We start from the raw sequence: 22,775 nt of genomic DNA, 5'->3' as shown, positions 1-22,775 counted from the left end.
ACATATTTGGTTCTGTGTTCCTTGACCTCTGGAGAACAGAATGTGCCACACTTTCATGCTGGGGGAAAAAAAAGAAAAGAAACAAGAAGAAAAGAATCTGGGCTAGGCAACAAAACAGAATTGGTCTGGAAAACTGAGCTATAAGGGGGATGTGTCTTCTCGCTGCTGGATACAATTCCAGGCAGGACTCAGAAGAGTCTGAGTTTGGCCTCTGCTCACTGTTTGTCCCCCTTACCCTCTCTGTGCTCATTACTTGGTTCCCTGTGATAGAATATGGGATGCAGACAAGGATTACCAGGGAGCAGGCTTTTTCAACTATGATTGCATTCCACTTTGAAGTATCTGATAAAATGGTTGATTTATTTAACCTTTATGTGTGTATTATGTATGTGTTGCTATTTGTGATCAGGATTCAGAAAGGCCCTCCATGCCTTTGTCCCCAAGCCCCCAGCAATTCAATGTAATGCAGCAACCAAGAGACCCAGAAACCATGCTGGGCTCTGGAACAGACAAAGGCACAAATCCCATCTGGGTCTCCTTCAAAGCAAATGGCTATTTTGCAACAAGCTACTGGATGGCTATGTGAGGGAAAAAAAAAAAAAGTTCTTACCTATTTACTTAATGGGTGACTGGCCTCTTTGCTTTTATTTAGCCATCTGTTTTGGTCTATGCCCCTTTGAACCTGTAAGATCCATCACTTTATTTAAGCTGTTACCTTGACACATTGCAATGTTGTGGACATAATGATGCCACAGAGGAGCAAATTAAAATGGTTTTTCATGATTAGAAGGTTAAATGAGGTAAGGCTGTGGTAGTTAGTGGTGAGAAGAGGATTTTGAGGAGACAGAGCTCAAGGGACTTCCAGGTGATTGGAAAATTAGGCTGGCTAGATGGAGGGGTGGGCCTTGTACAAATTATGGAAGTTGAGCAGGAACAAAGACTTCCTTTAGATGCCATGGAGTTCTAGAGTCATTTTCTGCTGCCTTTTCAGAGGCTGAGACCCTGGGTTCAGGGAGGAAACAGATGCTGGTTTTGGGTTTCTGTCTCCCTAGGGAATTTCTGTGAAGAGTAAAAAGAAGTTTCTTTAATCAGGTAGTGGAATGCTGCCAAAAAAAAAAAAAAAAAAATCAGTCATTACTAAAAAGTTATTTGACTTTTCTTAAGTTTGAAGATAAATCAGTGCCAATCTCAAGTTCATGAATGAATATTTCATAATGTCTTCACCCTGAACTTCATTGCAAAATTTTTTTCTGAGGTCTGCTTTCAGCTCTCCTGTCTTTCTCACTCTAGGCTTGACCTTCCATCTAATTCCTTGATAGCTCCACCTAGATAAGCCACCGGTCCTCTAAATTAATACCTAGAAAGCCAAGGATTTTACCTTCTTACTCTTAGATCAGTCCCTGCTCTGAATACCCTGGCGTTTCCTGATATGACCAGCTTATTGCAGCCACCTCCACTCAAAATCTCAGGCATTTCTGGATTTTCTGTTTGCCACTTCCATCCAATCAGTAGTCAAGTTCTGTTCCTTCCACCTACATTGAATTTTTGGTGTAGAAGGGATTAAGCAGTTGGGAAAGGCTCCCTAGAGTTGGCAATATCTGATTCAGGTTTTGGAAACTGAATAGGAGTTTTCAACGAAGGTAGGGAGGTGAGAAAGTATAGGGATAGAAAAGAAGGATAATGCAAGAAAGCTGCTCAGTTTGGCCCAGCATACTAAGCAACCTGGTCACCAAATGAGCGTGTTTTGTCTGTAAGTGAAATATCCTAAATGATAGAATCCTTTGATCTCTTTGAGAGCAAAAAGAAACCTCCTGTGTGACTGCTTTTGGTTGAAAGTCATTCATTCTTCTTCTTTTTGAATGTTTTGTAGAGAAAGTCTGTGATTGCCGTGAGCTTCATAGCAGCATTCCTCTTCCTGCTGGTTGTGCGCCTTGTAAATGAGGTGAATTTCCCACTGTTGCTAAACTGTTTTGGACAACCTGGTGCAAAATGGATTCCATTCTCCTACACATACAGACGGCCCCTTCGGACTCACTATGGATACATAAATGTGAGGACGCAAGAGGTAAGACCTCTGAGGGTTACCTAGGGTTAGGAGGGTATCCACGGTAATGGCTTTTCTTTCAGAAACTCACCCCCTCAGCCCCAGTGAGCTTCTTTGGGTCCCTGACAACATCATCTGTTTTCTCATTCTTAGACATTCACTGACACATGTCAAAAACCTACTACCTCCTATATCAAATCTTCTGACTCACTTGGCTCACATGGAGTTGAGGAAGCAATCACCTGTTTTCCTGGTGGTTTGTGGCATAACACACATATCTTTCCATTTAGAAACTCTGATCAGCAGTTGTGAGCTGAAAAAGTGGCTGGTTTTATTTCTTGGAGGTCAACTAGTTAGGGACAACTCTTTATAGAACTTTAGAAAAGCATTTAAACTCTCTAAAACTCTGTAATCCTTAGACCTGGAGCTGGAAAAGGCCAAGCTCATTTTAAAATTCAGAGTGGCTGCAGAGATAATAGGATTTAAAGAATTTGCAAATTTAAAGGGGTTAAAATCATTTAAATCCTATAATCACCGAACCTTGAAATCTTTGTAGCCAATTGGTGGCATGGTAGAGAATGGAGGTATATTGACAGCTATGAAGTGCACAGTTTGCTAGTGCTTTTGCCAGCAAGTGGTTGTGTCATGAACTGAAGTAGAAATAATGAACCTCACAAAATATGTGAATTGTGTGCACTATTTGTTTCTGTGGAGTGAGATGGAATGTGAGGTTAATATTCGTAGATGCTAAGTCCAAGCTTACATGGACTTGTTGGTGACAAAGGTTCAGGCCACTAGTGTGGAAGCATTACTGGGGAGAAGTTTGGATCAGATCCCATTGGAAGGTCATTTTTGGAGAGATAATAGACAGAAGAGTCACACACAAAATACCACCCCTGTCTTGAGAGTTATTCTTAGTATCCTGGTAAGGATTTTGAAAGCCGATTTTGTCCAATCCCTTTCGTAAGCAGTATCATACCTGAGTCATCACTTCTCGTTAATATGATTCTTTGAAAATTGTTTCTATATCTGCAGGATTTATAGGCTTTTTATTAGGTTTTTTTGGCTGAAAAAATCTAAAGACACCATTAATAACATATAAATTATTAAGGAACCTTGTCTGATATTTATCCTTTAATTGGTTTAAAATTAATTTTTAAAAAAGTGCCCTTTGCATAAATTTGTTGAGTGTCCTAATAAATTGATTATCTGTCTCAAAAATGTATCTCTTAGAGAATAGTTTGTCTCACAGTCATCTTTTGTTACTTATATTTCTGGTTGTCATTGGATATTCTACAACTCTACTGGATCCTGTTAATCATTTCACAGGTGCCTGTCACAGGTTGCAAATGAAACAATGTATCTCACATACAGCTCTGATGAGGGAAATCCCAGTAGCTATCAAAGACCCTGTAATTTGTATTTTTTATTTTTATTGTGATTTGGGTGAAAGTTTACAGAGCAATTTCACTTTCCATATAGCAGTTCATACACATTTTGTCTCATGACATTGACTGCAATTCCCCATAATTTAACAGCTTTCTTCCCACTTCCTCCCATAGTTACCTCTTCCCTGTGTACTTCCCTCCCATGCACTCCTGCCCCCTGAGTGGTCTCCCTGTGTCTCACTGCCCTTCTGTTCTCAAATGTTTTATCTCTCCAAGGAGTGTATCTTCCTGATGTAAATGTTCAGCCCATATGCTGGTCTTTTATTTGGCTGGAAGCCACCAGAGTGAGTTCAGTTCCAGACCTGAAGGGCAGCTAGGGGCCATAGTCTCAGGGGTTTCTCCAGGCCCTATCAGACCAGCAAACCTGGTCTTTTTTTTTTTTTTTTGTAATCTTGAGTTTTGTTCCACATTGTTTTCCCACTTTATCCAGGATCTCCTACAAAGATCCCCTTCCAAGTGGTTGACAGTGGTAGCCAGGTACCATCTAGTTCTTCTGGTCTCATGGTCATATAGGCTGAGGATTGAATACTCTACCAGTCCCTTGGACTAATTGTTTCCATATGTCTTTAGTTTTCTTCATTCTTCTTTGCTCTGGATGAGGAGACATGCATCTTTGCATCTAGATGGCCGTTTGCAAGCTTTTAAGATCCCGGTCACTATTCACCAAAGTAGGATGTGGAGCAATGTTTTGTGTAGTATGTTATGCCAATTGAGCTTGATGCCCCCTGCAACTATGGTCCTGAGTCCATAGGTCCAACCACTCACTCCCTCTGGGTAGCTGGCCAAGAAGTCACCACAATCACCACAACACTGTCTCTTGTCAGCTCTACTGTATACCTGGACATTCTTACAGAACATACAAATACACTTGTAGAAACATCATCCGCCAATCCTATATATGGTCATGGACACACTCCTCCCTGCCTAATATACCTGATGGTTCAGCCTGTCTACCCATCTGTCCACCTGTATATCAATGTTTGCCATCACTGACAATGCAGTACTGTATGTGCAAAAGGGTTCATCTTTGTTGTCTGCACCTCCCATGTACCTCTCTATGTCTTCCTCTTCCTCGATGCCACCATGCTGATCACTCATATTTGGTACATGGCCCTTCCCTTCACCCAAATCAATACTTGTCTCTACCTGTCTAACAGTGTTCCCTCCCCTCCTCTCCCATCCCTGGTAACCAACAAAGAAAGTTTCCTTCCACATATAAACCTTTCCTTGACTTTTTGTAATAGCAGACTAATACAATATTTGTCCTTCGGTGACTGATTTATTTCACTCAGCATAATATCCTCCAAGGAGCTCTGGTGGTGTAGTGGATGAAGATTTGACTGTTAACTGGAAGGTCAGCAGTTAAAGCCCACTAGCTGCTCCACAGAAGGAAGATAGGCAATCTATTTCCATAAAGATTTACAGGCTCAGAAACCCAATGGGAGTTGGTATGAGTTGGAAATGATTCAATGGCAGTAAGGTGGGTTTTTTTTGGGGGCGGGGGATTGGTTCTCTAAGTTCATCCATCTTATGTGGTATTTTGCAGATTCTACTCCCAACATTATTCTTTTGGGTTGCACAGTATTCTATTGTGTGTATATATACCATAGTTTGCTTGTCCATTCTTCTGTTGATGGGCACCTAGGTTGTTTCTATCTTTCTGCTATTGTTGAACATGAATGTGCATATATCTGTTCTTGTCCTGGCTCTCACTTCTTTAGGATATATACCTAGTAATGGTATTGTTGGGTCAAATGGTATTTCTAATTCCAACTTTTTAAGGAATCACCATACTGCTTTCCACAGTGGTTGTATCATTTTACACTACCACCAGCAGTTTACGAGAGTCCCAATCTCTTCATATCCTTGCCAGCATCTGTTATTTTCTGTCTTCTTGAACTTTGCCATTAGTGCTGGGGTAAGATGGTATCTCATTGTTGTTTTGATTTAGACATTTGACTGCTTACCAGCCCCTCCTTGGAAGGAAGATTGGACAATCTACTTCTGTAGAGATACCACCTTGGAAACCCAAGGGGGGGTCGCTATGAGTCGAATCGACTCAATGGCAGTGAGTTTGGTTTTTGGAATGGGTAATGATCGTGAACATTTCTTCATGTGTTTGTTGGCCACCTGAATATTTTCTTTGGTGAAGTGTCTATTCATGTCTTCTGCCCATTTTTTAATTGGATTGTTTGTCCTTTTTGATGTTGAGGTGTTGAAGTTTTCTATAAATTTTACAGGTAAGTCCCTTGTCAGATATGTCGTTGATGAATATTTTTTCCTAATCTGTAGGTTCTCTTTTTACTCTTTTAGAAAAGTCTTTTGAAGCACATAAAAATTTAATTTTTAGAAGGTCCCATTCATCTAGTTTATATTCTGCTGTTTGTGAATTTTGGGTTATGCATGGTAGTCTAATAAGCCATATATTAGGGTCTCTAAATTTGCCCCAATTTTTTCCTTGAGGGACTTTATAGTTTTAGGTTTCACATTTAAGTCTTTGATCCATCTAGAGTTAGTTTCTGTGTGTGGTGTGAAGTACAGATCTTGTTTCATTTTTCTGTGAATGGATATCTGGTCTTGCGAGCACCATTTGTTAAAGAGACAATCTCTTCCCTGTTTAATGAATTTCAGCCCTTTGTCAAAGATGAGCTGACCATAGGTTGATGGATCTCTTTCTGGGTTCTCAATTCTATTCCACTGGTCTGTGTGTCTCCAGTTGTACCAGTACCTGGCTGTGTCTGAATAGTAGGTTTTGAGATCTGGGAAGGTGAGACCTCCTACTTTGTTCTTTTTCTTCAATAGTGCTTCGCTTATCCTAGATTTCTTTCTTTTCCATATAAAATTATGAGTGGTTTTTCCATATCCTTAAAGAATTTTGATGGGATCTGGATTGGGATTGCATTGAATGTATAGATTGCTTTGGGTAGTATTGACGTTTTCACAATTGGCAATTTTCCTATCCATGAGCATAGTATGTTCTTCCATTTATGTAGATCTCTTATTGTTTCTTGAAGTAGCATTTTGTAGTTTCCTTTTTACAGGACTTTTGTGTCCGTGGTAAGATTTATTCCCAAGTATTTTACTTTTTTGGTAGCTATTGTAAATGTAGTGATACTGCCTCGGCAACCCAAGGAGGGGTCGCTATGAGTTGGGTCCGACTCAACGGCACACAACAACATTGTAAATGGTCTGGTGGCGTAGTGCCTAATACTTTTGACTGCTAACCAGAAAGCTGGCAGTTCAAACCCAGCAGCCACTCCTCGGAAGACTTGGCAATCTACTTCCATAGAGATACTGCTTTGAAAACCCAAGAAGGGGTCGTTATGAGTCGAAATCAACTCAACAGCAGTGAGTTTGGTTTGCGTTTTTTTTTGTTGTTGTGTATTGTAAATGGTATCGATTTCCTTATTTCTTTTTCAGCAATCTCTTTGCTGGTGTAGAGAAATCCAACAGATTTTTGGATGTTGGTATTTTATCCTGCCATTATGATAAATCTCTATTACTTCCTCTTTGCTGAGTCTCTTGGGTTTTCTATGTATAGGATCATATCATTAGCAGCAAATAAGGATAGTTTGACTTCTTCTTTACCTGTTGGGATGCCTTTGATTTCCATTTCTTGCCTTATTGCCCTGGCTAGGCCTTCCAATACAGTGTTGAACAGAAGTGGTGATAGAGGGCATCCTTGTCTGGTTCTTGTTCACAGAGGGAATAATTTGAGTCTCTTTCCTTTGAGAATAATGTTGACTGTTGGTTTTGCATATATGCCTTTTATTACATTGAGGAATGTCCCTTCTATTTTTATTTTGCTGAGAGCTTTGATCCGGAATGGGTGTTGCATTTTATCAAATGCCTTTTCTGCATTGATTGATATGATCATGTAGTTCTTTTCCTTTGTTTGTTTTATGTGATGGGTGACATTGATTGTTTTTCTAATGTTGAACCATCCTTGCATACCTAATATGAGCCCCACTTGGTCATAATGGATTATTTTCTTGATATGTTGTTGGAGTCTAATGGCTAGGATTTTGTTGAAGATTTTTGTGTCTACATTCATGAGGGATATTGGTCTACAGTTTTCCTTTTGAGTAATGTCTTTGCCTGGTTTTGGTATCAAGGTTGTACTTGCTTCATAAAATGAATTTGGGAGGATTCCATACTTTTCTATGTTCTGGAATAGTTTGAGTAGGATGGGTGTCAGTTCTTCTCTGAATGTTTGGTAGAATTCTCTGGTGAGATCATCATGGCCAGGGCTTTTTTTTTTTTTTTTTCTTTTGTGGTTGGTAATTTTTTTTAAGACCTGTTCAATTTCTTCTTTTGTTACGGATCTGTTCAACTTTTCCACCTCAATCTGTGTTAGTTTAGGTAAGTGGTGTGTTTCTAGAAATCTGTCCATTTCCAGGTTTTCAAATTTGTTGGAGTACAGTTCTTCACAGTATCCTCGTATTGTCCTTTTTTATTTCAGTTGGTTCTGTTGTGATGTCACCCAGTTCATTTCTTATTTGTGTTATTTGTATTCTCTCCCTCTTTTCCTTTGTTAACTTTGCCAGTGGTTTGTCAATTTTATTTATCTTTTCAAATTCCAACTTCTAGTCTTGTTGTTTTTTCAGTTGTTTTTCTAGTTTCTGTTTCATTTATTTCTGCTCAAATCTTTATTATTTCTTTTTCTTCTGTGACTGTAGGCTTTTTTTTTTTTTTTTTTTTTTGCTGTTCTTTTGGTAATTGTTGGAGATGTTGGGTTAAGGTGTTGATATGGGCTCTTTCTTCTTTTTTGATATGTACATTTACTGCTATAAATTGGCCTCTGATCACTGCTTTTGCTGTGTTCCAAAGATTTTGGTATTTGTGTTTTCATTCTCATTTTATTCAAGGAATTTTTTAATTTCATTTTTTATTTCTTCTGTTACCCAGTCATTTTTAAGGAGGGTGTTATTCGGTTTCCATGTGTTTGCTCTTATTCTATTGATCTTCCTACTGTTGATTTCTAATTTGATAGGATTGTGATCTGAGAAGATGCTTTACAATATTTCAATGTTTTTAAATTTATTAAGGCTTCTTTGTGGCCTAACATATGGTCTATCCTGTAGAATGTCACATGTGCGCTGGAAAAGAATGTATATTGTGCTGTTGTGGGGTGAAGTGCTCTGTAGATGTTTATAAGGTCAAGCTGGTGGATTGCTCTGTTTAGTTCTTCTGTGCCTTTATTGAGTTTCTTTCCATTGTTCCATCTGTAATTGAAAGTAGTGTATTAAATATCTCACTCTGCCTGTGGAGTCACCTATTTGTCTTTTCAATCCTATTAAAATCTGATTTATGTATTTTGGGGCTGTTTCATTGAGGACATGGATATTTATTATCGTTATTCCTCTTGTTCAATTGATCCTGTAATCATTATATAATGTCCTTTCTTGTCTCTTATGGTGGTTTGTGTCTTAAAGTCAATTTGATCAGAAATTAATATTGCCACTTCTGCTCTTTTATGTTTGCCTTTGTTTCTAAAGTGTGTCTCTTATAGACAGCATATTGATGGGTTATATTTTCTTATCCACTCTGTAACTCTCCATGTCTTGAGTGGTGCATTTAATGCATTTACATTCAGTGTGATTATTGACAAATATGAATTTGTTAGGAGCTCTGGTAGCATAGTGCCTAAGGCACTTGACTGCTATCCAGAAGGCTGGTGGTTCAAACCCACCAGCTACTCCTCAGAAGGAAGGTTGGGCAATCTACTTCCATAGTGATACCGCCTCGGAAACCCAAGGAGGGGTCGCTATGAGTCGGGTCAGACTTGCCAGCACATAACAACAACAACAATGGTCGGTTGTTTGCTGCTGTTGGTTCCCCGTCCAAAGGACTCCCTTTAACATCTCTCGTAAAGTTTGTCTGGTGTGGTGGTTATGTTCGTGTGTCAACTTGGCTGGGCCTGGTTGAGTGGATGGGCAGCTGTGGTCATTATTCCCCATAATGAGACTGGCAATCAACTCCATGGTGGGATCTACCACAAGCAGCTGAGTTGCTGCCTTTGGGATGTGGTCTGCTTCCTGTATATAAGGAGAAGCCTTGGGAATGATCTCTAGCTTATGGCATGCTTGGACCCTGCATGTAGCCATGTTGTTCAACAGCCTGCCATGCTCTACTGACCTTGGGACTTACAATGGACTTGAATTAATGGCCTGCCATGTGATTTGGTAACATTAGGACTGTTCCTTTTTACTTGTCAACTTTGGGCTTGTCAGCCTCAGAAGCCAGCAGCTATCTGAGTGAAGAAAAGCCTCTGGCTTCAGTGGGCCAGGAGCAAGAGGCAGAACTGAAGCCCAAGGCTGAGGGGCTTTCACCCAGCCCCTAGAGCTTGGCACTTTTAACTTGGACTTAAAGCCTCCAAATTGTAAGAATAAACTCCTGTTTGTTTAAGCCATCCCATTTGTAGTATATTTCTTCTTAGAGCAGCACTAGGTAACCAGAACATCTGGTTTTAACAAATTTCCTTAATTTTTGCTTATCTGGAAATGTCCTAATTTCACCATCCTATTTGAGGGACAATTTTTCTGGGTATATAATTCTTGGTTGGAAATTTTTCTCTTTCAGAGATTTATATATACCATCCCATTGTCTTCTCACCTGCATAGTTTTTGCAGAGCAATGACCTTAGTCTTATTGGTTTTCATGTGTAGGTAACTTTTTGTTTATCCTGTGCTGCTTTCAGGATTCTTTCTTTGTCTTTGGTTTTGGTGAGTTTAATTATGATTTGTCTTGGTGATTTTCTTTTGGGGTCTATCCTATTTGGGGTTTATTGGACTTCTTGAATGGATATATTTTCATCATATCAGGGAAATTCTCTTCCAAAAAATCTTCAACAATTTTCTCTTTTGTTTTATTTGTCTCTTCCTGTTCTGGAATTCCAGTTACACGTAGATTATTCCTTTTGATGGTTTCCCACATGAATCTTAGGCTTTCTTCATTTTGTTTTGATCTTTTTTCTGATTGATCCCTTTCCAAAGAAGTATTGAGGTAATTGTCCTCAATCACAGTAATTCTGTATTCCATTGATTTGATTCTATTCCTTTGCTCTTTCAATGTATTATCTATTTCTGAAAACATAGTATTCATCTTCTGGATTTCTATCTGTAGATTTTGTATCATTTCTAATTTTTCATTTATTTTGTCATTTTGTTCTTGTGTTGTCTTCTGAAATTTTTCTAGGATTTTGTCTGTGTTTTCCTTAATTTTTTCACTGTTTTCCTTGATCTGTCTTTCTTTCCATTGATGGTCCTAAATATAATTCTTTTGAATTCTTTATTAGGGAGTTCTAATGCTGCTTCTTCCTCAGGGATGTGTTCTGGGTTTGTATCCTGGTCCCTTGTTTCTTTTGCTTTATCTTGCTTTTTTGTTTGAACTGTGATTTTCTGTTGTGTCCAAGACATTGTGACATTATTGTGTTTATATTTAGTTGGTGATTCTATGTTGAAGTGATTTGGCCAAGATTTTTATTTTCTTTGTTTTGTTTGGATGTATCTGAGTAAGTAGGGTACTGTGCTCCTTTATTTGCTAGTTGGCAGCACTTATGCACTCACCTCCTGTCTCCTGGTGGATGTGAGAGAGTATGAGTTTGGCTACATAAATCTCCATTAACTATTGGTGAAGAGCAGTGAAAGGGTGATTTAGACTTTCTGACTGTTGTGTATTGTCAACCAGTTGGTGCAAAAGTAACTGGTCACCCTCACTCAGTAGATGGGGCTGCAAGTGGTGAGGGTATGGTTGAATTATATGGGCATGATTGCTGTGTCCCACTCAGTTACAGAAAACAAACAATCAAAAAACCACCCAAAAAGTAACAGCAAGGGGGTAAAACGCATACACTGCATAAACACATAGGGACAGTCACCAAAAAGAGAAAAGAGGAAGGGCGATACATGAGACAAAATATTTAAAGAAATACTTAAAAATGACAAAAAAAAAAAAAAAATATCAACAGAAAAAGAGAAAAAGAAAACCCACAATATCTTGGGATGGGGAAATAAGAGAAAAGAGGTAGAGTAAGAGAATAATGAAGGAAAAAATGGGAAAAATGCAGAAAGAAAAACAAGGGATGGAGAGAACCACAAGAAAGAAGAAAATGGGGACCAGGGAAAGGAAAGAGAGAAAAAGCCAAAAACTAGAGCCTGGGAGGGGAAGAAGAAGAAAGAATAGAAATAAAAAGGAAGAAGAAGGAAAAAAAGAAGCAGAAAAAGAATTTTAAAACAAACAGACAAAAAAGATAAAGAAACAAGAAACAAACCGAGAGGAGTGGTGGTGCTGTAGGGCACCAGGCTCCATCAGAGCATACAGACTGGGATGAAATTCCTTCTGGCTAAGAAGGTGTGTTGGGGTGAGAGATGGCCACACCTCCATTCACCAAGAGGGTGTAGAGTATAAGAGTAACAAGGTGAATATCGCACCTTTCCAATCCTCAGTCTCCAGTATGTCCATGTTGTCTTAGGCAAGTGGAGCCTATTCTTAAGTCCCTGGAATCTGAGAGAATGCTATTGCTTTAAATAACCAAAATGGTACAACTGCTTGTAAACTTTCAAAATGGCAGCACCCTATAGGCATCCAAAAGTCCGCAGCTCAGTTTGTTGCCTCCTTTGCTGTTTCCCTTTTTAGTCATCAGCTACCAGTCTAGTCCTCCTGGTAGCCCTTGTTGAGCAGGGCTGATTTTTAGGTTAATTCTTAGGTACTAACCCCATTTGGAAATATCCAAATTGTCCGTGCCATCAGGATCACTGACAGTCCTCACCTCTGTTTGTCTCCTTATTCAGTATTTTCATGCAGATTATTCTACTACTTGGATTTTGGTCCACTTCTGTCCTTTCAAAGCTCAGGGCTCCAGGATTATATTCTGTGTCTGTGTCAATTGGTTTCTCTTTTCTTTGGTGAAGAGGGTCTGTGTAGTTTTGTCTGCCTATTCTGCCGTCTTATTGGAACTCCCTATAATTTGTTTTAATGTGAATGATTTGGATTTAGGGGCTCTTGTGGTACAATGGTTAAGCACTCAACTGCTAACTGTAATGTTGGCAATTTGAACCCACCCAGTTGCTCAGCAAGGAAAAAAAACATGGGTGATCTGCTTCTGTAAATATAACAGCTTAGAAAACCCTGTGGAGCAGTTATACTCTGTCAGATGGGGTTGCCATGAGTTGAAAATTGACTCTATAAAACCTAACATCAACAAGGGAAAAACTGACCTAGGGATGCAGTTATTTAACTAGTTTTATTAACCAGGCTGCCTTTGAAATTCTTTGGGTATAGTTTTTAACATAATGGCTTCACCAGAGGATATTGATCATTATTTTGTTTTTGCAAAGGTTATTTCTTGGGAGGAAGTATGCTTAATGAAAAGAGTTGAGACTTTGAGGCCTATATATATGGCTTGAGTCCCAGTTCTGACACTTACTAGTTGTATATTTGCAGTTGAGCAAATTTCTTTACTTCTGTCTAGTCTCACTTTCCTTATTTGCAAAATATGGATAGCAATTCAAGTGAACAAAGTTATTAAGAGGATTAAATAGGAGAAAAAGCATGAAGTTCCTAGCCCCAAATTGATGTTCTATAAATGAGTTTCATTTGCTTCCCTTGTATTTACCAGCAACAACTTGTAATGCTCAGTATAAATAATACCACATAACCAAAGTCCAGCATCCTGAATTTATGTTTAAATATTAAAGATTCTGGACTTGGCGCAATAAGCCTATGAAAAAATACCCAATCTCATTAATAATCAGGATTTTGCAATTCAAACCCACAATGAGATTTAAAAAAAAAAAAAAAAAAAAAACACAATGAGATAAAACTGCATACTAAACACCATTTTGGCAACAACAACCACAAATTAAGAATTCTGACTGTACTAAGTATTGGTGAGGATGTGGAACAACAACTAAAAAAACAAACATCGTCAAGTTTATTCTGATTCATGGTGACCCTATGTGTGTCAGAGTAGAACTGTGCTCCATGGTATTATCAGTGGCTGATTGTTTGGAAATAAACTGCCAGGTCTTTTTTGTGAGGCTCTTCTGAGTAGACTTGAACCGCCAGCCTTTTGTTTAGTAGCCAAGAACATTAACCATTTGCAGCAGAGGAAACAAATTAAGAATTCTAGCAGTACCAGGTGTTGGTAAGGATGTGGAACAACAAAACTCTTACACACTAGAAATGGGAGTGTAAATGGAGCAACCACTTTGGAATACAGCTTTGTATTACCATGCAAAGTTGAAACTCTGCATACCCTGTGTCTCAACATTTCCAAATGTCAATAATACTCTAGAGAGGCTTGTGCACTCATGCACAGGGAGGGATATAGAGAAGTATTGTTCATAATAGAAAGAATGAAAAGCACCTGATTGTCTATCATCAATAGAATGGATTAAAAATTATTCTACATTCATATACTAGAATACTATATAGCAATGAACATAAAGAAACTAAAGCTGTGATGTGACAGTGTGAATGAATCTTATATAAACATAATTTTGAGCAATAGATGTAAGAATAAAAGAATTCACATAGTGTGATTCCATTTATAGGTCATACTAAAAAACAAACCAAACACACTGCCATTGAGTCAGATCTGATTCATAATGACCCTTCCTTGTGTTTCCAAGGCATTATCACTATGGAAGTAGATTGCCCAACCTTCCTTACGAGGAGTGGCTGGTGGGTTTGAACTGCCAGCCTTCTGGTTAGTAGTCAGATTCCTTAGGCACTACACCACCAGAGCTTCTGGAGTTTACCTAAGTAGTCACACTGTAATTATTTTATTAAATATATATTTATGTTTTATGCACTGTTCTATGTTTCTATTTAATAATAAAACATTAAAAAGATATTCTGAACCCAGGAAGGATATTTATTGAGCACTTACTGTGTTCCAGGAATTACATGAAACATTTCACCTTATTCAATAATAGGAAATAACAGGATTGGTGGTTACCAGGGGCAGCAGGGAGGGAGCAAAGGGGAACCTCTCGTTGTTCAGGAAGCAATGAGTTATAGTGATAGGAAATTTGATATCTATTAAGGGTAATGGTTGCACAACATGATTAATATAATTGATATCACTAAGTTTACACCTGAAAAAGATTGAATTGGCAAATGTGTTTTATATATTTTTAAACAGTATTTCAAAAACAAATAAGTAACAACAGGAAGCTATTAAGCTGTCTAAAACATATTTCTTCTAGTTCTGGCCTATGCATAAGAGAAAGGGAGGTTTCATATTATATGATAAGCACAGGGGATGAGCAGAAACCTTGCACGGAAATTGAACAACATAGGAACTTTCAAGGAGAACAATCAAGGAGAATAGAAGATTTCTTCCCAAACTCAAATATTTCTAGGCTAAATTAGGAAGAATGCAAATTTGGTGACACTTTACCTCCACCATCACTGATTTTATACTTCTGACAATCCCACACTCTCCCTATGTCTTTACTTCTTTCTTACTGTCAAATGGCTGCCCATTGGTTCTTACCAAATAATTGACTTCAGGCATAATCCTGCCCAAAGATGGTTGAATTAAAAAAGAGACTCAGGGTGAAAAAGCCTTCAAGGTCAGGTCAAAGTAATATAGCTAAAACGACAGGCTGTGGATTTGATTTTCTGAGAAAATAGCTAAAGGAAAAAGATCCAGTTGCCTTAGTATTGACTCCAACTCATGATGACTCCATGTGTGCTCCATAAGGTTCTCAGTGGCTAGTTTTTCAGAAGTAGATAGCAAGGCTTTTCTTCTGAAGTGCTTATGGGTGGACTCATACCTCTAACTTTTTGTTTAGCAGCCACGTGTGTTAACTATTTACAGCACCCACAAACTCTGAAAAAATTCTCTTGCCATCAAGTTAATTCCAATGTATAGCAACCCTACACGACAGAGTAGAACTCCCCCCACCCCAGTGTTTCCAAAGCTGTAATCTCTATAGAAGAAAGTCACCAGATCTTTCTTCCAATGGAGTGGCTGTGGGTTCCAGCCTCAGAGCCAGGCCCTTAACCACTACCACCATGGCTACTGTGCACAACCCATAGTGATCTTCAAACCATATTTTAAAGTAGGTGTGCTCTTGTGTCCTTAGTCACTCTTCTAACTCTGAGTTGGGTCAAAAGCTATGGCTGAAATGAGTCAGGTAGTCACCATGCTTATTTTTTTTATCTCAAAACCTTGGTCCTTGAGGTTTTCTCAGAAATTTTTTTCCTCTAAAATACACGTGCTTTCTAGAAACTGCCATTGTTGTTGTTGTTATGTGCCACTGAGTCAGACCTAACTCATAGCGACCCCTTCTTGGGTTTCCAAGGCAGTATCACTACGGAAGTAGATTGCCCAACCCTTCTTTCAGAACTGCTAGACTCCCTTAAAAAAAAAAAAAAAAAATTTAAATATGGACATGCCAGCAGTAATTTCTAGACCTAGAGAATCTACAAAGCTGATCATGGTTGCTGTTAGTTTTATTGCCTGGTGTTTCAGCAAGGCCAGATGTTGCTGTTACTAGACATAGATTTCAAGAGCTGAAATGTTTATAGGACAGAATATCTCCCTACTACTGTCTACAAGGAGGGAGGTAATTAGGTTGAAAATTTAGTGGGCATTGTATGGAGAGTTGGGTTTCTTAGGAATAGAATCTGATTCTCTTGTTATTTTTAAAAATTAGATGAATTCTTGTCCCTTTGGAATGGCAGAAGTGAAGTACAGGCAGTGTCATGAATCTGTGACAGTCTGTCTCAAGACCTCACCTACAGTGAATGATCCCCAGTTTGTGTTCTGCTTGATTTTATCAATTCATCTAATTTTTCCAAGGTCTGTTTCCAGGGGAAGTACATAAAGTAAAACCACAAACAACATAAGAAAGTTAAGCATGTGGACTTGCTTATATTTGAGATTATTTATGTATTTTTTTCCCCTGGTCCAGACCCATAAAAATGACTATTCTAGTGTTAATTGAAAGAATTGCAGTGTCCCCTTCACTGAAATAATGACAGTCTCAATATAATGTAGTTAGTGGTTGGTTCCCTTCCTTTACCCAGTCCCACCTTCACTTCCTCAAATTCACTTTTGTCTGAAGACCTTAGTCCTTGAGGTTTTCTCAGAAATTTTTTCCTCTAAAGTGCACATGCTTTCTAGAAACTACTGTTGTTGTTGTTGTTGTTTGCCTTTGAGTCAGCCCCAACTCATAGCGACCCCTCCTTGGGTTTCCGAGGCAATATCACTATGGAAGTAGGATTGCCCAACCTTCCTTCCGAGGAGTGGCTGGTGGGTTTGAACCGCCAGCCTTCTGGTGAGCAGTCAAGTGCCTTAGGCACTATGCTACCAGAGCTCCCCTAGAAACTACTAGACTCCCTTAAAAAAATTTTTTTTTTTAACATGTGGACATGCCAGCAATAATTTCTAGACCTAGAGAACCTGCAAAGCTGTTCATGGTTGATAATACTTTTATTGCATGATGTTTCAGCTATGCCAGACATTGCAGGCTAAAAGTCTAACCTTTGGGGAGGGCTGTGTTAGGGAAAGGAGCTCTGGTAGCTTAGTGCCTAAGGCATTTGACTATTAACCAGAAGGTTGCTGGTTCAAACCCACCAGCCACTCCTTGGAAGGAAGATTGAGCAATCTACTTCTGTAGTGATACCACCTTGGAAACTCAAGGAGGAGTTGCTATGAGTTGGAGCCAACTGGATGGCAGTGAGTTTGGTTTTTGGTTTGTATTGGGGAAGGTCAGGCAACCCTGCCGTTCTCTATCTTGGGAGACAGGGAAATAAAATGAGTCCCAACTAAGTGAGTGAGTACTGACATCCTGAAAGTCCTACAGGCCACAGAATTCCTCTGATGTACATGGTTAACCTGCTCAGCTGCTAACCTAAAGGTTGGAGGTTCACGGCCACCCTGAGATGCCTTGGAAGAAAGTCCTGATGATCTACTTCTAAGAAATCAGCTGTTGAAAATCCTATGGATCATACAGTTCTACTCTGACACACATGAGGTCATCATTGAGTCAGAGTTGACTCAGTGACAACTGTAGTGGTTGTGTTTTTAACTTGTGTTTGAGCTGACAACAACTGTGAGGTAGTACCAAATGGAAACCTGGACCAAAATGATTCAGATTTTGCAGCAGGCCCTATACTTTCCCTTCCTAATAAGCTCACCCAATTCCTAACCCACTGGCTACTCAGGGTTGCCCTGATAGGTCAATAACACAACCACTGTTTTACCAGGACTGAATTTTCAGGAACCCCACCTATAGTATTATAGCAGATTATGAACTGAACTTGGGCATGGTAAAAAGCATATAATACCTATGTGTTTCAGAAAATCATGTTTTAAAATATAACTACGCTTTAGCAATATCTTAGGAATCTACTTTCTCCTTAACAGAAATTTTAGCATTTCACCTTGAACTAATTAATTGTAACAGGGCAGGTGTAAAAGACTAAAGTACATGCCTCATGACTTGGTTCGGGATAATCATTGTTTCTCCCTGTTAAGAATATGGCAGATTTCTAGGAAAAGAGACATTGGGCTAGATTCTGTTTGTAGTTTTCAGACCATGGAATTAGTCATTGTGTTGTCTTTTTGTTGGGTGACCTGGTGTGAAGACACTGCTAAGAGTGAGCAACTAGCAACTTACTTGGATCAACTGCTGGATGAGAAAAGTGATTCTGGTGATTAGTAGGATGTCATGGTTAGATCTACCTGGAGATCAGTGGAGAAGACAGATGTATCCCACAGATCTTATAAGAGAACCACAACAGTCTGGAGTGCTGAGAATTTCTGGTATTTTTTGGGAAGAGTGCCCTTTCAAATGGTGCCTAAAGACATGCTAAGTGGAGAAGCACAGGATTTCGAGAACAGAGTAACAATCAAGTTGTAGGACTGCATATTGATTTGCTTAACAATTTAATGAGGCCGAAATATACTTCTTTAAAAAAATGAGAACGCTTTAAAGCTTCAAGTAGACTAAATACGAATACTTAGGATCAGTTGCTGTGACAGACAGGCCGCACTAGTCTAATTAAAGATGCGCATAACATATTGATGTTGCAATAGAATTTCCTGAATTGTGGTTATAGCAACAATTAAGGAACAGGCTGACTTTCTTGGCAATAAAAGCATATGCTTCACGCATTTAAATAAATGTATACATGTAACTAAAACTGACATGAATAGGTTTTCTATATTTGGGGATATGGGCTTTAGAGTTTGTGTAAGTATATTGAGAGCAATTATATGCAAATACAGGTTCTAAAAGTCTAAAACTGATAGATTTAATTGTTAATTAAAACTTGAATATTCACATTTATGTAATCCTAAAGCAAAAGAAATTTCAGCTGTTAAATTGTTATAAAGGATCAACTAAATTAACATATAATAAAGATTACATATTTGAAATTTGCATATTGGATTTGTTATTTCCAGCCAAGATAATTGAGTGTTTCCCAAGTATGAGGTTATATATTTTTTGAGTGGAGAAGCAACACTCACTTAATAGCCATATCTTGAGATCGCACACCTGTGATGAACTACCGGATGAGAAGAAAAGGCATGATTGTACATTGGAATAATTCTGGGAAGCATTTATGGGAGAGGTGAGAGTTGCTTCAGAGAAGGATTTGGATGCAATAGAGAAAAAAAGAAAGTGAAGTTGGGGCAAAGAGCAATAGTAAATTTCAAAATAGACACTGTCCATTTTTCTTCAGCTCCTATGGTTCCCAGCAGGCCAAGGGCATTACAACAAAAGTCTCAGCAAACTCCTAATGTCTGTTTAGGGAATCAACACAGCCTCATACTCCACAGATCCATTTCTTACCTCCCTTGGGATATATTACCTTTAGTTCTAATACTGTGGCTCCTCTGTTTATTTGGCTGGTTACCAAATACCAGGAGTATCCTTATCTTGGTACTGCTGACCTGAAAAGTACATAAAAGGTCATTTCTTTTAATGTTCCCCTGGACTCTGTGTACCCCAGAGAGGGACACAGCACCCGTTGCCCAAAAGACCCCATAGCACTGCCTCCAATTCCAGATAAGGAAATCAGACACTTGTGTTGACAATAAATAAGCCAGTCTGGCTGGAATTAAACTTACTCTGTGAGGTATAGAAAGAGCCTTTGTGGTGCAATACTTAAAGTGCTCAGCTGCTAACCAAAAGGTTAGAGGTCTGCAGAAGAAAGATGTGGCAGTCTGTTTCTGTAAAGATTACAGCTTTGGAAACCCTACGGAGCAGTTCTACTCTGTGTTACAGGGTTACTATGAGACTGAATTAAGGGGAGTGAGTTTGGTTTGGTTTGGAGAGATATAGAAGATAGGAGAAAATATATTCATTGGATAATTATGATCTAGGAATGTGAACTAGATCCATGGAAAAGGAAAGACACATTCATACTTGCAGAACAATAATACATATGTGCATTATGTGCATCCATTCATAGTCATGCACCACTATATACATACATACAGAAAATAGGTACATGCATGTATACCAAAAAAAACAAACCAAACTCACTGCCGTCAAGTCAAATCCTTCTCGTAGCGACCCCTCCTTGGGTTGCTGAGGCGGTATCTCTACAGAAGTAGATTGCCCAGTCTTCCTTCTGAGGAGTGACTGGTGGGTTTGAACCACCAGCCTTCTGGTTAGCAGTCAAAATGCCTTAGGCACTATGCCACCCAAGGTCCTATGCATATATACGTACAATATGTGCACACATGTCTGCTCATAGAACAATATACTTTCTTAAATATAAACATACACAGAAAACATATGTAATACTGATAAACACATATAATTATTCACTCAGATGTATATATTGACTCTTATGTTTGTGTACTCTCCATCTCCTGTTTGTTGCAGAAACAGGTCCTTCCCTTTTGACCACACAAGTAAGAATGTAATTCAGGTTGGTGATTGGCTAGTTAAGTGATTGGTCAAGAGGTGGGTCCATGGCCCAAGATAAGTCAATCTGAACCCTTCTCCATTTTTTTTTCCTGCCTAAAGCTAGTAGAAGGACCCTTGGTGGCACAGTTGTTAAGTGCTTGGCTGCTAACCAAAAGATCAATAGTTGAAACACACTAGCTGCTCTGCAGGCGAAAAATGTGACAATTTGCTTCCATAAAGATTTATAGCCTTATAAACTCTATGGAGCAGTTCTGCTTTATTCTGTAGCGTGGCTATGAGTTGGACTAGACTCAATGGTAATGAGTTTTTGTTTTGTTTTATTGATATACCTGATAGGAAACACCTCCTTTTCATTGGTTGTAGAGTTGTTGAGATGTGATCCCCTTGGTTTCCATGACTGTATTTTCTGGAGACCAAGACACCAAGAGGAGCAGAAAGCAGAAATAAATTGCAGAGATAGAGCAAGAACAAACTAATAGGTCCTGAGCCTAGCCATCCTTGAAGCCAGCCCAACACCTCCTCCCCCATGATTTGGTTATATTAGCCAATGAATCCTTCTTTTTCTCTTATGCTAGTTTGAGTTGTGTTTTTTTCATTTGCAACTAAGTTTTGGCTAATTCATTATAGTTATTTTACAGTAGCAACAACCAAGCATTCAATAAGTAACCCATTTTTAAACAAGGTGATACCTGGAGGATGATAGGAGCTATCTTTCCAAATCTATACTCTCAAACTTGCTGGGAGGCTGAACATAAGAAGTTCCATTCATCATCCACTCAGGTGTCCACAAGAAGAGCTGCACGTTGTATATCGTTCTGCTTTGGGGCATATTGCTATAGTAAACCAGAGCATCATTTGGAGGTAGAAAAGTGAAGGTCACAATTTCCCAAGGTCATAAAATGAGAAAATGGCCAGATGAAAATGGCTTGCTGAATTTCTCATCTTACTCAACTAATAAATCATATAGTTTTATTATAATTGTTCTGATGACATTTTACATTATTGCTGTGAGGCATCAGCACAATAGATTGATTTTCACTTTAAAAATCATGCCTGTTATTGATGAAAGATCCATATTATCATAATTTTTAATGTAGTAATTGGTTCCCCAGGAAGATATAAGGGAATTTTATTCATTACAGAATCTTAGGTAGAAAAAATGCCCATTTTCCCGCTGTCATGTTACCACCCTTGAAAGGGGCTTATTAGAATTCAAATATAAAATTACCTCATTTTTGATAAGCAATGGAAGACAAAACAGTGAGCGTACTAAAAAGAAACTTATTTGATGGTTGAAAAAGATCATAGAACTAGATCTCCATGATAGGAGTTTTTGTTTCGCATTTCTCAAGTTTCAGCTAATACCATGGCAGAGCAACTAACTCAAAAGACATTCAACACATAACAGCTATTATTGTGAATATTAATCACCAAATATTTAATAAGTGCTTATTCTGTTCCAGACAGTGTGCCAAGGATCAGCAACAGACTCCACTTTAAGGAAGCATTAAGATTGGGGTTCACCAAGAAGAGACTAAAATGGACCCAGTTATAAATATCCTGAAATAATAGCACCCATTGGTATTGATGTAAGGAGCTCTGGTAGTATAGTCATTAAGGCATTTGGCTGCTAATCAGAAGATCAGTGGTTCAATCCCATCAGCTGCTCCACAGAAGAAGGGTGAGATTTATAGCCTTGGAGACCCAATAGGGGTCACTATGAGTTGCAATCTACTTGATGGCCAAGAGTTTGGTGTTTTGTTTTCTTTTTTAATTAAATAGTATATTGACATTTTGGCATGTAAACTTAATAATCTTCTTAAATAAATTCCATTGCTGTTAAGAATAGTGAATGTTCAAGTAATTTTAGTTAAATAATTGTATTCAGTGTCTGGAAGATGACTTGTTACTAAGTAAATAAAACCTAACTGATGACATCTCCTGGATTCTGGCCCATGGTGAGTCTATAAGACAGGGTGGTACTGCCTCATTGGGTTTCCAAGGCTGTAATCTTTATGGGGGAGCTCTGGTAGCATAGTGCCAAAGGCACTTGACTGCTAACCAGAAGACTGGTGGTTCAAACCCATCAGCCACTCCTCGGAAGGAAGGTTAGGCAATCTACTTCCCTAGTGATACTGCCTTGGAAACCCAAGGAGGGGTCACTATGAGTCAGATCTGACTTGACGGTGGTGAGTTTGTTATTTTTGTTTACATGTCTGCTAGCATCCCATTGGCAAAGCAAAGCAGAGCCAAGCTCAAGATAAAAGGACAAGGCAAGATGGTGGACTAGGCAGAAGGATTGCACAGACCCTCTTCAACAAAGAAAAGGGAAACCAATTAACACAGACACAGAAGATAATCTTGGACCCCTGAGCCTTG

At 38.8% G+C, this 22,775-nt stretch overlaps 1 protein-coding gene across 1 annotated transcript in view; it reads left to right on the top strand.

The window, feature by feature from the left end:
* The first annotated feature begins 1,733 nt into the window (after positions 1-1,733).
* Positions 1,734-22,775, top strand: part of ST6GALNAC3 (ST6 N-acetylgalactosaminide alpha-2,6-sialyltransferase 3) — a 613,125-nt gene continuing 592,083 nt past the window's right edge. The window contains 2 exon segments of the mRNA XM_007946507.1: positions 1,734-1,750; positions 1,837-2,065. Coding sequence (XP_007944698.1) covers positions 1,734-1,750; positions 1,837-2,065 — 246 coding nt within the window.

Source organism: Orycteropus afer, unplaced genomic scaffold (genome assembly GCF_000298275.1).
Source record: "Orycteropus afer afer isolate SDZICR_OR568_19922 unplaced genomic scaffold, OryAfe1.0 scaffold00164, whole genome shotgun sequence".
Classification (NCBI taxonomy): domain Eukaryota; kingdom Metazoa; phylum Chordata; class Mammalia; order Tubulidentata; family Orycteropodidae; genus Orycteropus; species Orycteropus afer.
The sequence above is the reverse complement of the archived record's forward strand: the minus strand, read 5'-3'. Positions and strand labels throughout refer to the sequence as shown.